The 14072-nt window shown below is 48.9% G+C and overlaps 1 protein-coding gene across 1 annotated transcript in view; it reads left to right on the top strand.

Moving 5' to 3' along the window:
* Positions 1 to 14072, top strand: part of ATR (ATR checkpoint kinase) — a 264456-nt gene that overhangs the window by 163094 nt on the left and 87290 nt on the right. Inside the window, exon 28 of the mRNA XM_075340780.1 lies at positions 2488 to 2669. Within this exon, the coding sequence (XP_075196895.1) occupies positions 2488 to 2669 (182 nt within the window). The remainder of the gene's footprint in view (positions 1 to 2487; positions 2670 to 14072) is intronic.

Raw genomic sequence — 14072 nt, 5'->3', positions numbered from 1 at the left:
CAGCTAGGAGGCCAGTAAACCTGCCGCTCCTCTTCTTCTGTGGGACTGGAACGCAGCACATCTCATGTGTACCTCGCCCACAAGTACGTACCAGCACACTGGCACAGGCCACACATTGTGATTTAAAGGGCCGGCAGCCGACAACTGCGGCTGCCACCCGAGTACTGAGCTCCCCGGGAATGTGCCCTGGGGCCGTAAAAAAAAAAGTAATCGTAGGCCGCATATGGCCTGCGGGCCGGAGGTTCCCCACCCCTGACTTAAACTGTCATATTACAGCCCTAGGATCGCAGCTAAATGCTCACACTGGCCGTCAACGCTCTTGAGCATGACAGCTGCATAGAAATACATGCTGATATGCTCAGATAAGAAGTGCTGCCACCCAGTGTGAGCAATTATGCTTCGATCCTCTGGCATAAATATGACAGTCTGAGTGAATCACTGACACCCAGCACACAGGGGTGGATGGAGGAAGGGGCTGAATATTCATTATTTCATTAACACAAGTTCCAGTCCCTGACACTGGCAGAGGTATGGGTGGGTTAAGGGGTGACTGATTATTTATTTTTCATTAATGGGTAACCCAATCACTGACACCAATAAACAATATAAGACATCCCAGAATATAAGCCCTAGCCCATCTTTTGGAGCCAAAAATAATATAAAACACTGTTTAATTTTCAGGGAAACATTGTACCTTATCTTCCATTCATGCATTTACAAAATTCTACAGGGATCACACCTACACTTTGTTCGATGCGAGTCGCAGTGGTCCGAGGGTACTATCCTATGCCCACCCTTGTAAGTGCTCTAGAACGTCCCATGGTCTCCTGTGTCCTTAAATGAAGTGATAGAGAAAAATAAATTTTTTGATGATATTCTAACTTATTGAGATGCACTTGTATAGCAACTGAATACAATGGCAGGTGCTGTGTACCCCAATGAAGACTCCAAGAAAGAGATTTTTAAAGTGGGTACCTAAAATATTTTTATCTCAGTAATTCAATACAAAAAGGGAAATGTATATATTATATAGAGTCATTACACACAGAATGATCTATTTCAAGTGTTTATTTCTGTTAATGTTGAGGATTATGGCTTACAGCCAATGAAAGCCCAAAAGTCATTATCTCAGAAAATTAGAATATTATATAAGACCAACTGAAAAAAATGATTTTAAACTCAGAAATATTAACTTTTTTAATGATATTAACAACTTTTTGATGATTTGTTCTGCTGTTTAACTACAATACTTCATTATGTTCCTACTAATGATGGGCAAGCATGCTTGGCACTGCTCGGTACTCTATCGATCTTTGGGGTGCTCAGGTACTTGCGGTGCTGTGCCGAGTATCTCAGGTGCTTCGATGTGTCGGTCATGAAACATCGAACACAAATCACAGGCTGGCTTCACTGCATGAAGTGAGCAGGCATCACAGTGAGAGCCATTTGCAGTCTCTGAGTGGCTCTCACTGGGGGTTAAAACGTTTTCTGATGTAATATCCAAAAAAAACCTCCATCCCTCGGAAATACTCTGTTTATGGCTGGCTGTATATGGCTGGAGAGACGAAGTGCTGAATCATTGACTTCCATTAACTCATTACACAAGTTGAGCCCATCTCAGCGTCTGACCGACTCGACTCGAGTATCAAGCCACTAGAGCATCGTAGTCACTACTCATCATTACAAGTATCGAGCACTATAATGCTCGCCCATTACTAGTTCTTACCTTCTGTAGCTTCTCCTACTGCTTTCTCACTCACTTATTATCTCCGTGTCAGTTTGTGAGTGTATACTAATGGTGAGGAGCTAACTTTGTTTTACAGTGGCAGCAGCATATACCCATGGTCTCATGTGTCCCCCCAATGACGGCTCTAAGAAAGAGATTTTACTATGAGTACCCAAAACCTTCTCATTATAGGTTACAAGTTCTAGAGTCTGTGATGGGATATTGATTCAGGGAACTAGTATGCCATATTTGAAGTCGGGAAGGAATGTTTCCCCTAATGTGGGACAATTAGCTTCTGCCTCATTGGGCTTTTTGTCTTCCTTTGGATCAACATGTTAGTTTATGGGTTGAACTCGATGGACTTCTGTCTCCCTTCAACCTTAAAACTATGAGACTATGAATAAAAAACCTAAGTTGATTGACTTCTAGCTGCGTCCCAATACCTTTTGTTCATATAGTGTACTTCACACAAGTACAGTCTACATAGCGGTAATGCAGTTCAGACTTGATCTATTTAGCTTTTACATATTCCTACTCCGAGTATGGTTGTAAAATGTGTGTAATCACAATGTATAGACTCCAATTGAAAAATTGTTACAAGTGATTTAGAAGAGAAATGTAATATTTATGCCTACGATAATTTTTTGGTCTACTTTTTATCAATTCTCTGTCAACATGGTAAAAAAAGATTTATTTTATGTGACCTTTTTCATTTCCTTCATTATGTTTGTTTGAAAATTTCGATTTTGCTTTTCCACCAGCAACATCCCACGAGGAGTACAGAGAGTATCAAAATGTGACCAGATTTCTAGAGCTTATACCCCAAGATACTCTGGCTGTGGCATCGTTTCGCTCTAAAGCTTACACCAGGGCTGTCATGCACTTTGAATCATTTATCATGGAAAAAAAGCAAGAAATTCAAGAGCACTTGGGGTTTTTGCAGGTGAGCAGGTATTTTATTGATGATCGAATCTTCTCTTCCTATTAAGATATAGTCGATCAGATTATTCTCAGGCATCTGGAATGTCCTTGCTTGCAATGCGGTCTACTTTATTACTTAATGGAAAGTGTTATTTCACCTTTGAATACTATTTTCTATTCTTTTAATTGATAAGACCTACGTACATTGCATTGCTTATCTTTCCACATTGTTAAGTTACAGCCCGTATTATAGTCCAAAGTTGCTTTCCCAGTTCTGTTGTTTGCTGTTGAATATCATTTAAAAGCTTGTCCTTAGATACATCCCTAACAGATTAGTTCAGTTTTTTGTGCTACTTGGGATTAATATACAATTTCTGGAGTATAGACTACACTTTCTAGAATGCTAATCACCAGTACAATCTGTTTAACGATAAAAGCAAGTAAAGAAAGCTAGAAATGTACTGTTATGAAGGGTGTCGAATTATAAATGCAGCTCGGGTTTGTAGTCCAGTCCACCTAACTAATGCTATTTATTTGCAGAGTTAAGAGGTTTCTCAATTTTACAAAACTGGTTTGCAAATGATCAGATACTAGTATGAAAAAAGATAGCGCTCACAACGGCCGTCAGTCTCTGAGACTGACGGCTTGTCTTGTCTATACTACTGAGTGATGATTGGCTGCAGTGGTGATGTGCAGTGTCAACATGACGTTACCTCTGCAGCAAAAACACAGAGATTGGAGGAAGCCACTGCTGAACCTAGAGAGGATAAGAACTTTTTGTATTTATTTATTTATTTTTATACTAGTATTCAGTCATCTGGTGATTACTTTTCTATAGAATGGAAAACCCCTTTCAGTTAGGCTGAACCTATGAGAAGATTTGATATGGTCCAGAAATATTTGGACAGTGACTGAATCGTCGTGATTTGGATTCTGCATGCCGTCCGTTTTATTTGAAATGAAACAAGTGCAGACTCTCAGGTTTATTTAAAGGGTTGAACAAAAATACAATGAGAAACGTTTAGGAATTGCAGCCATTTTTCTACAAAATCTCCTCCTTTCAAGGGCTCAAAAGTAATTGTACAAATTTACTTTCTCTGACGCCTCATTGGGGGACACAGGACCATGGGTGTTATGCTGCCTATCCATAGGAGGAGACTAAGTAGATGCAAAAGCATAGCTCCTCCTCTGCAGTATACACCCCCTGGCCGGGCCAGGCAAGCTCAGTTTTAGCTTAGTGTCTGTAGGATGCACTTCCATTCAAGATTTGTTATTTTTTGAGGGCGACGGTTTCCCTTTGGGACCGATCTCCCACTACCATCAACGGGCGGGAACGTGAAGCGTTGCCTACACGTACCCCCTCCCGCGACGCTGGATCCTGGGCTGGACGACGGGTTCCACAGACACCGATTTTCCAAAGCCCAGGGTAGAGGCCTGTGCCCTATAGCCCAATTCCTCAGCCCCTCTCTGCAGGCTCTGAGATGAAGATGGCACCGATTCCTCAGCCCCTCTCCAGGCTCTGAGATGAAGATGGCACTGATTCCTCAGCCCCTCTCCACAGGCTCTGAGATGAATAGGATAACGACACAGCAAGCTGGCTCTGCTATTTTCACTGCCTGAAAGCAGTGTTTTAAGGTGAGATCCCCCCTGACTGGTTTCCCAGACAAAGGGAGAAAGGACGCTGCAGAAGGCTCCCAGGCCATTTACAGTATTTATGTGCAAGGAGCAAGGATCCTGCACACACAGTGTTAACTTTCTCTAGCTTGCTGGCTGGGGGGAAGTTCTGCTGTTTGCAGAAAGTCTTGCAGATAACTTCCCGTGGCAGGGGGAGGACCCAGGGCTCAGCGACTCGCGCTGTGTATTATCTGCTCTGTTTATTTTCTCCAGCAAAAGCCGGCTGATAACCACCGCTGACAAGCTGTATGCTGACTCTAGAGAGAGGGAGGAAAACTCAGAAGCTCCCTTCCCGCCGTTTTTTACTACCCACAGCAGGGGGGGCACATTGACTCATCTTCCCGCTCTTTTAGCGCTAAGCCCCGCCCCCTGCGGTCGCGATAAGCCCCGCCCCCCCAGGGAAGCGTGCGAGATTTTCTTCGAGCTTAAGCCTTCCTGAGGACAGGGTCATCGGCTGATTCTGGTGAGGTGCTTGCTATCAATTGTAGCTCTGCTGAGCATTGCTCCCCCTCCTGGCATACTCCTATTAGGAATATGCAGAATTCAAAAGGCACTAAGAGGGCTAAGGCTCACATAGTCTATTATTCAGCCTGCACTGCCTGCCACGTTGAGCTACCACGTAAACACACCTCTTCTCTCTGTGAGTCCTGTGCCCCTATAGCCCCCCAAGAACCCCCTGCCACCACCGCCACAACCGGCAGCCCAGAGCCTAGGGCCCCCAGCCCACCGGAATGGGCACAGTTTCTGTCCCAATCCATGGAAAAACTGTCACAGAACCTGGTTCTGGCTATGCAATGTCGTCCTCCACACCCTTCTGGGTCCCTGGACGGAACGCAGCCTGAGGATACCCCTATGGAGGATCCTTCTGAGGTAATCCGGGCACATGCTTCACCGGTTGCAGGGATCAGGAAAAGGGCACACGGCCGGGTGTCTCCAGCGGGCTCTCCCTCGGGAGCACACAGGGCAGGCTCTCCCACATGCTCCACGGCTTCTGAAGAGCTGGAGGAGGGAGAATGCGGTTTGTACCAGGAGGATTCCTTATAGCAGCAATCAACCAAACTCTGCATGTGGAGGATCCCCCATCCACTACCACTGACCATGCGGTCTCCTTTAAGAGGGCAAGGAAACCCCAAAAGGTTTTCGCTGATCACCCAGAGTTTCAGGATATCCTCACAAAGCAAAGGGAAAAGCCTGACAGGCGCTTCGGTAACCGAAAACTCATAGAGTCCCGGTACCCTTTTGCCTCACCTGCCCCTAAGGGCTGGGATGATCCGCCCCCGGTCGACCCCCCCCGGTCTCCCGCCTTACCACAAAGACACTCCTGTCTTTACCCGATGGTTTTTCCATTAAGGACCCGACAGACAGACAGGGGGAGCACCTCGCCCGCTCTGCTTTTGAGGCTGCGGGTTCCTCCCTCTCGCCCTCCTTTGCCTCTGTGTGGGTTGCAAAGACGATCTCGGTCTGGGCAGAATCCCTTAACACTTCGCTTGAGGAATCCCAGTTCACTCAGACCTTCACAGAGGTAACAGCTCAAATTGCCGCTGCGGCGGAGTACCTCATGCAGGCCTCCATGGACGCTGCTACCTGCGCAGCGTTTGCCGCCTCAAATACCATAGCCATCCGTAGAGCTCTCTGGCTCCGACAATGGCGAGCGGACTCTGCCTCCAAGAAGTCTCTCACGGGCCTTCCTTTTTTTTTCCCAGACCGATTGTTTGGCGAACGTCTGGACAAGCTAATTTCTGACGCCACGGGAGGATAGAGTACCTCCCTCCCCCAGCTGAAGTCCAGGACGTCCTTCACCAGACGTCCACAGTCCTCGTTCCGCTCCTTTCGGAACTCATTTGGTTGGTCGACATCCCGTGCTGTCCCCGCCACCAGCCGCGGACTACGCAGGGACCGACCTGCTCAGCTCTCCCCGAAACCCACTTCGTCATGGTAGCCTAGACCGAAACAGTCCAGGGCTAGTGAGACTCGGCCACGACGTTTTCCCCCCTCATGACTCCTTCGGCGCCCCGGAAGACACACTCATTGTAGGAGGTCGACTGCGGCTCTTTCAACACATCTGGGCTGCTGCCTCAGACGACAAATGGGTGCGAGACCTTGTGTCTTCCGGTTACCACATAGAATTTCAGACCCGACCCCCGAGTCGGTTCTTTCTCTCAAACCCCCCAAAGACTCGAAAACGATGCAAAGCTTTTTTCTCAGCAATCCACTCGCTCAAAACAGCAGGAGTGATAATACCTGTCCCAGACGACGAGAAGTTAGGGGTTTTTTATTCCAACCTCTTTGCGGTCCCCAAAAAGGATGGGTCAGTTCGACCCATCCTGAACCTCAAACGCCTAAACAAACATGTGCACGTACGGAGATTCAGAATTGAGTCCCTAAGGTCCATTATTGCATCCATGGTCGTAGGGGAATTCCTCGCCTCCATAGACATCAAGGACGCGTACCTGCACATACCCATCGCCCCAGATCACCAAAAGTTCCTACACTTCGCAATTCAGGACTTCCACTTTCAATTCGTAGCTCTACCCTTCGGCCTTGCCACCGCACCAAGGGTCTTCACCAAAGTCATGGCGGCCGCCATGAGCGTCCTTCACGCCAGGGGAGTAGTCGTTCTCCCTTACTTGGACGACCTCCTCATCAAGGCCCCCTCCTTCCGCGACTGCTCAACCAGCGTACAAATCACTGTGGACACCCTATCCCGCATAGGGTGGCTAGTGAATCTGGACAAATCATCCCCGATCCCATCATGATCCATCATCTTCCTGGGCATGTCCCTGGACACCCGTCGGGGCTTGATCCTTCTCCCTCAGGATAAGGCGTTCGCTCTTCAACGAGCGGTACGCTGCCTTTCTACGTCCTCCGTCTCGCTCCATTCGATTCAGCATGAAAGTGCTCGGCAGGATGGTGGCGGCTATGGAAGCAGTACCCTTTGCTCAACTGCACCTCCACCCACTGCAGGTAGCCCTTCTAGCGGCCTGGGACAAGAGCCCCTTCTCCCTGGACAGACATCTTCACCTGACGCCTTCAGTCAGGTACGCACTCCGCTGGTGGCTTCGGTCCTCATCCCTATCGAAGGGGAGATCTTTTCTCCCAGTGAACTGGCTGGTCCTGACCACGGACGCCAGTCTCCTAGGCTGGGGAGCAGTGTACCTGCACCACACTGCTCAAGGACGTTGGACGCCCCAGGAGTCTTTCCTCCCCATCAACATCCTGGAACTCCGCGCGCTCTTCCTCGCGCTCAGAGCGTTCAGCCCTCTGCTAGCGGGTCGTCAGATTCGAGTCCAATCGGACAATGCGACAGCTGTAGCCTATATCAATCGGCAGGGGAGCACCCGCAGCAAAACGGCTTATCTCGAGGCCCACAAGATCTTCAGCTGGGCCGAATCGACGGGATCAGCGATATCAGCGGTACACATACCGGGGGTAGAGAACTGGGCAGCAGACTTTCTGAGTCGCTAAGGCCTGGCTGCCGGAGAATGGTCCCTTCACCCAGATGTGTTTCTACACATCTGCACTCGCTGGGGCACACCAGACGTGGACCTAATGGCCTCAAGGTTGAATGCAAAGGTACCCGTGTTCATAGCCAGGTCACGCGACCCGCAGTCCATCGGCGCGGATGCTCTAGTCTGCTCCTGGCACCACTTCCGCCTGCCTTACATATTTCCACCTCTACCCCTGCTGCCGTGGGTAATCAGGAAGATCAAGGCAGAGGGAGTCCCGGTGATACTGATAGCACCGGACTGGCCCAGGCGCGCCCGGTACGCCGAATTAGTACAAATGCTCACAGACGCACCGTGGCGCCTTCCAGACATCCCAGACTTGCTGACCCATTTCCCATCAGAACTCCAGAGCCCTGAAGCTGACGGCATGGCCATTGAGACCTGGATATTAACAAGAGCGGGATTCTCCCCCGCGGTTATTGCCACCATGATCAGCGCCCGAATGCCTGTTTCATCCCGCATTTACCACCGTACATGGAAAATCTTCCTTTCATGGTGCAGGGAAACTAACGTCCAGCCTATGCCTCTGGCCATCCCCAGAATTCTCGATTTTCTACAGTCTGGCTTGCAAGCGGGGTTGGCTCTCAGTTCCCTTAAAGGGCAGGTCTCTGTGCTCTCAATCTTCTACCAATGCCGCCTGGCTCAAAAACCGCAAGTCAAGACCTTCCTCCAGGGCGTTTCCCATCTAGTTCCCCCGTACAAATGACCGCTGGAACCATGGGACCTCAACCTCGTTCTGGACGGTCTCCAGAGGTCTCCCTTTGAACCTCTCAAGGAATCCTCCCTTGCTCTTCTGTCCTGGAAGGTAACATTCTTAGTGGCAATTACGTCCATCAGACGGGTTTCGGAGCTGGCAGCACTCGCTTGCCGCGAGCCTTTTCTGATCTTTCACCAGGACAAGGTGGTTCTGCGCTCTCTCCCGGATTTCCTTCCAAAGGTTCTTACCCCGTTTCATTTGAACGAGGACATTGTTCTGCCTTCCTTTTGTCCACACCCAGTTCATAGGGTGGAAAGGTCTCTGCATTCGTTAGACCTCGTCAGAGCTTTCAGATATTACATATCCAGGACAGCCCCATTTAGGAAAACAGACTCTTTGTTCGTCATTCCTGAGGGTCCTAAGAAGGGACAGGCAGCTTCAAAGGCGATGCTGGCTCGCTGGATTCGCTCTGCGATCCAGGAAGTCTACCGCTTGCAACTCAAGCCCATTCCTAGTGGGCTGCGGGCTCATTCCACGCGAGCAGTTGGCGCTTCGTGGGCCATTCGGCATCAGGCTTCAGTGGAACAGGTGTGTAAAGCTGCGACCTGGTCTAGCCTACATACGTTTTTCAAAGCATTACAGAGTTCATACCCAGGCTTCAGCTGAGGCAAATCTGGGTAGGACAATTCTGCAAACGGCAGTAGAGCACCTTCTCTCAGTAGGTGCTCCAGGCTTTCTGGGACTGGTTCCTAGTCCTTGGGTTGCGTTGTCTTGTTTTTATTTTTCCCACCCATGGACGGCTTTAGGACGTCCCATGGTCCTGTGTCCCCCAATGAGGCGTCAGAGAAAAACGGATTTTTGTGTACTCACCATAATATCGATTTCTCTTCATCGTTGGGGGACACAGCACCCACCCTGTTGCCCTGTTGGGCCTTGGTTCTCTCAGTACCTTATTTGGTTATGACTCTTTTTTTTTTTTCTCATATTCCTCTGTTGAGGTAAGTTTTTTCAGGCTTTTTCTCCTACTGCTTGTGTACTAAAACTGAGGTTGCCTGGCCAGGGGGTGTATACTGCAGAAGAGGAGCTAAGCTTTTGCATCTACTTAGTGTCCTCCTATGGATAGGCAGCATAACACCCATGGTCCTGTGTCCCCCAATGATGGCTAAGAGAAAACAATTTTACGGTGAGTGCACAAAAATCCATTTTTTTTATTTTTTTTTTCTTCAATATAAGTAGTGAAAAAAAAGTGGAAATTTTATAAGAATTTTTTTGTTTTTGTCAGCATTTTCCGTGACCCGTAACACTTTTTTTTTTTTTTTTCCCCGGGACATGGAGCTGAGGAAGGGCGTATGTCTGGTGCCCTGTGCTGACGTTTTTACTATTTTAGGATAGATATGATGTTTTGATCTCCTCTTAATGCATTTTATTGCCATGTTGCGGCTGCCAAGAAAACCCCATAATTTTGGTTTTTTGATTCTTTTTCTCATTATACTATTTACCAATTGGATTAATTTATGATACCAAAGGTGTATTACTATTTTTTATTTAATTTTTACAGGGGGAAAAGGAGATGATTTGAGCTTTTTTTTCCATATTTATTTATTTATTTAAAAAAAAACAAACATTTTTACCACTTTTTGTTTTATTTTATAGTCCCTTTAGATTACTTCAAGCTGCGATTGTCTGACCACTTGTGCAATACAGAGCAGTGCACAAGCTCTGCTGTGTATAACAGAAATCACAATCTCCTATGAACGCCAGCTTGTTGCCTGCACTCACAGGAGGATCGTAATGACAGACACGGGTCATCAGCTGACTCCCAGGTGTCATGACAACCCATCGGCGTCCCATGATCATGTCACGGGAGCTCCGATGGGAGCAGGAAATAATGTGCTCCCTGCCAGCGTGTGTTAATTTCCACTGTCCGAGATTGACAGCGGGATTTAACATGTTTATAGCCACAAATGGCTCTCCAAACTACCTGCCACTGTTAGAGGCACATGATGGCTGATTAAATCAACCGACGTGCAGGGAAAAATGTGAGACCGCATCAAAGGCAGGGACACAACCTTAGATGTACCATTACATCGATGGTCATGAAGGGGTTAAAGCGTTTTTGAGATAATTGTCCATTTACCTTTTGGTCCCTTGAAAAAGAGGCATCTACATATTAAAGAGCTGTAATTCTTAAACCCTTACTCCAATTATGATGGGAATACCCTCAAATTAAAGCTGAGAACATGCACTTTAAGCCCATATTGATTATATAACTGCAACTTGAATATCTTTTGGTAAACCGCTAAGGTGCAAAAACTTGTCACTCTCTAGATGTTTATGGACCCAACTGTAAGGCGCCGCTCACATCAGCAGTATTTTGCCACAGGGCCAGATTCGGTCCAAATGCGTTTCAGCTTAATTACACCTCCAATGGAGTCGCAGCGAGATGCGGTTTCATGCTTCACACGCGGCCGCATCTTGCCGCGATTTCATTAGAGGCGAATTAAACTTAAACGCATTTGTACCGGATCTGATGTGAGCAACGCCTAACTTGGAAACTATTGATTTAATTGACTTCTCACTTAGATCCTAACCTTTTGGTGTTAGGGGACCTGCTCTAGGCTCAATTTATGCTCACTCTCCCATTGAAGGCTGTCGGTTAGCGAGGGCCATCTGGACTCGTAAGCTCCAAATAAGCGTCATAGGACAGTTGCTTATAGGGCAATCTAATAAAAAAAAATATTTTCTTCATCGTTCCTTATGGGAGACCCAAACCATGGGTGTATAGCTTCTGCCTCCGGAGGACACACAAAGTACTACACTCAAATGTGTAGCTCCTCCCTCCAGGCTATATACACCCACTGGATGACAATCTAACCAGTTCAATGCTTTGTGTCAGGAGGATCACACACACACATTCATTCTCTGATTTTTTTTTTTTTTTTTCATTTTTATTTTGATTTTAAAGATATGGAAGAAAAGCGGGTCCAGTCTGGACTCCCGGCATGTCCCTTCTCACCCCACTGTGTCGGCGGTGCTGTTAAGGTTGACTTTACAAGGCTGGAGCCTTCACATGCCGCGCTCCTTCAACATCCTCTGAGAGGCTCTGGTTTGAAGTGGGAGCCATCACGGTCCTCTCTGCTTTGCAGAAGACCGGTCTCCATCCGCAGCCCTGTCTGGTCCCTGCTGGAAGGAGCGTTTAACCCCCCCACAGGGACATGGCCCTGCGTCTCAAAAGCTAAGTATTGAGACGTTTTTCAGGGGTCCCGGGTACTTTTATTAGGGGGAAAGTATGTTTTTTATCTTTACTGTAAATTCCGGCCGGTTCTGGGGGTTTCCCCTGAGAACCGCGCCGAAGGTGCCTGCTCGTCGGCCGCATGTTAAAATCTAGGCCCCGGCTTCTGTTTGGGCCTAGTTTCGTTTTCATCTTCCCCTCTCTGAGGAGATGTTCCCTCCCCTGCATCTCTCCTTAGCCCTCCGGTTTCCCGCTCTTGGGCTAATCACGCCCCCCCCCTCCTCCCAGCGCCATTTTCTCAGCGTTTATTACACTGATCGGCGCTGGCTGCTGAACCTGCTGCTTTCTAGGAAGGCTGACGCTTTACTGGGGGTCCGAGCTGTGGAATCCGGAGGGCACACAGAGAGCGGTCTGGTAAGCCACAACCTCTGGTTGTGGGCTTTATTATACACTCTCAGGACATTCTATAGGAGTGTATTCTTGCTGCAGAGCTTCCACCTCAGCAGCATGTCTGTCACCCGGAGCAAGGCTGCAAAGCTGTACGCTATATGCGCTGCATGTAAGCTCATTCTGCCAGAGCCAAGCACATACCCACATTGTGATGCCTGTGCTAACATGGTTGTGTCTCAGCCCGGAGCCTCCTCAGGGGTTCCTCCGGCCGCTCCAGCCCCAGTGGCTGATCCCCCGGCTTGGGTAGCATCCTTTTCCAAAGCTATTTCCCAGTCTTTTGCCGACTCCATGGGGCAGCTGTCCCGGACTCTGCTGACCATGCATCAGCCCTCTTCTCAGGGTGCCTCTGCTGCTCCGAGCTCTTCAGAGCTCTCAGAGCATGTCCTAGGACCCCGTCCCCCTAAACGGAGACGCAGGGACCCTTCTCCTTCCTCGTCCCACGGCTCTGATTCACGAGCCGAGGTGCAGGGCGAGGAGGATTCGTTTACTGTGGGCTCAGACGCTACCTCTATGTACCCCATTGACTTGTCTGAGGGTGATCCGGATGTTAGTGACTTAATTGCGTCCATTAACTCCGTACTGAACCTCAACCCACCAGAGTCAGAGGAACAAGCCTCTCTGGTAGAGATACACCAGTTTGCCTCACCTAAGAAAGCTAGGAGTACGTTTTTTAACCACTCCGCTTTTCAGGCCACTGTCACCAAGCCCAGGGTCTGTCCTGACAAACGTTTTCCGAAGCGTAGTTCTGATGACCGGTTTCCTTTTCCACCAGAGGTGGTTAAGGAATGGGCCCAGTCTCCAAAGGTAGACCCTCCGGTGTCCAGAATCTCAGCCCGCACAGTCGTAGCTGTGGCTGATGGCACTTCTCTTAAGGATCCCACTGACCGCCAGGTTGACCTTCTGGCCAAGTCTGTATATGAGGCGACAGGAGCCTCGTTCTTCCCATCTTTTGCGGCAGTGTGGGCTCTTAAGGCAGTCTCTGCCTCTCTGGCGGAGATACATTCCCTCACCAGGGACTCTATACCTGAGATGGATGCCTTAACTTCTCAAGCTTCGGCTTTTTCATCCTACGCCATGTCTGCCATTCTGGAGGCTTCTCACCGCACGGCGGTGGCCTCCGCTAACTCCCTCGTGATCCGCAGGATCTTGTGGCTTCGAGAGTGGAAAGCAGACGCTTCTTCCAAGAAGTATCTTGCTGGGCTCCCCTTTGCTGGGTCCCGGCTGTTCGGTGAACAATTGGATGAAATAATTAAGGAGGCTACTGGCGGGAAGAGTACTTCCTTGCCACAAACTAAAACCAGGAAACCTGTCCAGGGCAGGAACCAATCGAGGTTTCGTTCCTTTCGTTCCTCTAACTGGTCATCCTCTAAGCCCTCATCCTCGTCCACTACCGCAGCCAAGGATTGTAAACCCAACTGGCGCGCGAAGCCGCGTCCTCAAAAGACCGGAGGAGCCGCTGCCACTAAGGCAGCCCCCTCTTGACTATCTGGCTGCGCCAGCAATGTCCTTGGTCGGTGGCAGGCTCTCCCACTTTGGCGACGTGTGGTTTCAACACGTCTCCGATCAGTGGGTGCGGGATATCATCTCCCACGGCTACAGGATAGAATTTTCTTCCAGCCCGCCAAACAGATTTTTTTTGTCCACCCCCCCCTGCTCCAAAGCCGCCGCCTTCTCTCAGGCCGTGGCATCCCTGCAGGCCAACGGTGTAATTGTTCCGGTTCCCGCCCGGGAACGGTTCAGCGGTTTCTACTCAAACCTCTTTCTAGTCCCCAAGAAGGACGGTTCCTTCCGGCCCATCCTGGATCTCAAGCTTCTCAACAAGCATGTTCAGGTGCGGCGCTTTCACATGGAATCTCTGAGATCGGT

Source organism: Anomaloglossus baeobatrachus, chromosome 3, assembly GCF_048569485.1.
Source record: "Anomaloglossus baeobatrachus isolate aAnoBae1 chromosome 3, aAnoBae1.hap1, whole genome shotgun sequence".
NCBI classification, from domain to species: Eukaryota; Metazoa; Chordata; class Amphibia; order Anura; family Aromobatidae; genus Anomaloglossus; species Anomaloglossus baeobatrachus.
Note: the sequence above shows the minus strand (reverse complement) of the source record. Positions and strands in the feature narration are given on the sequence as shown.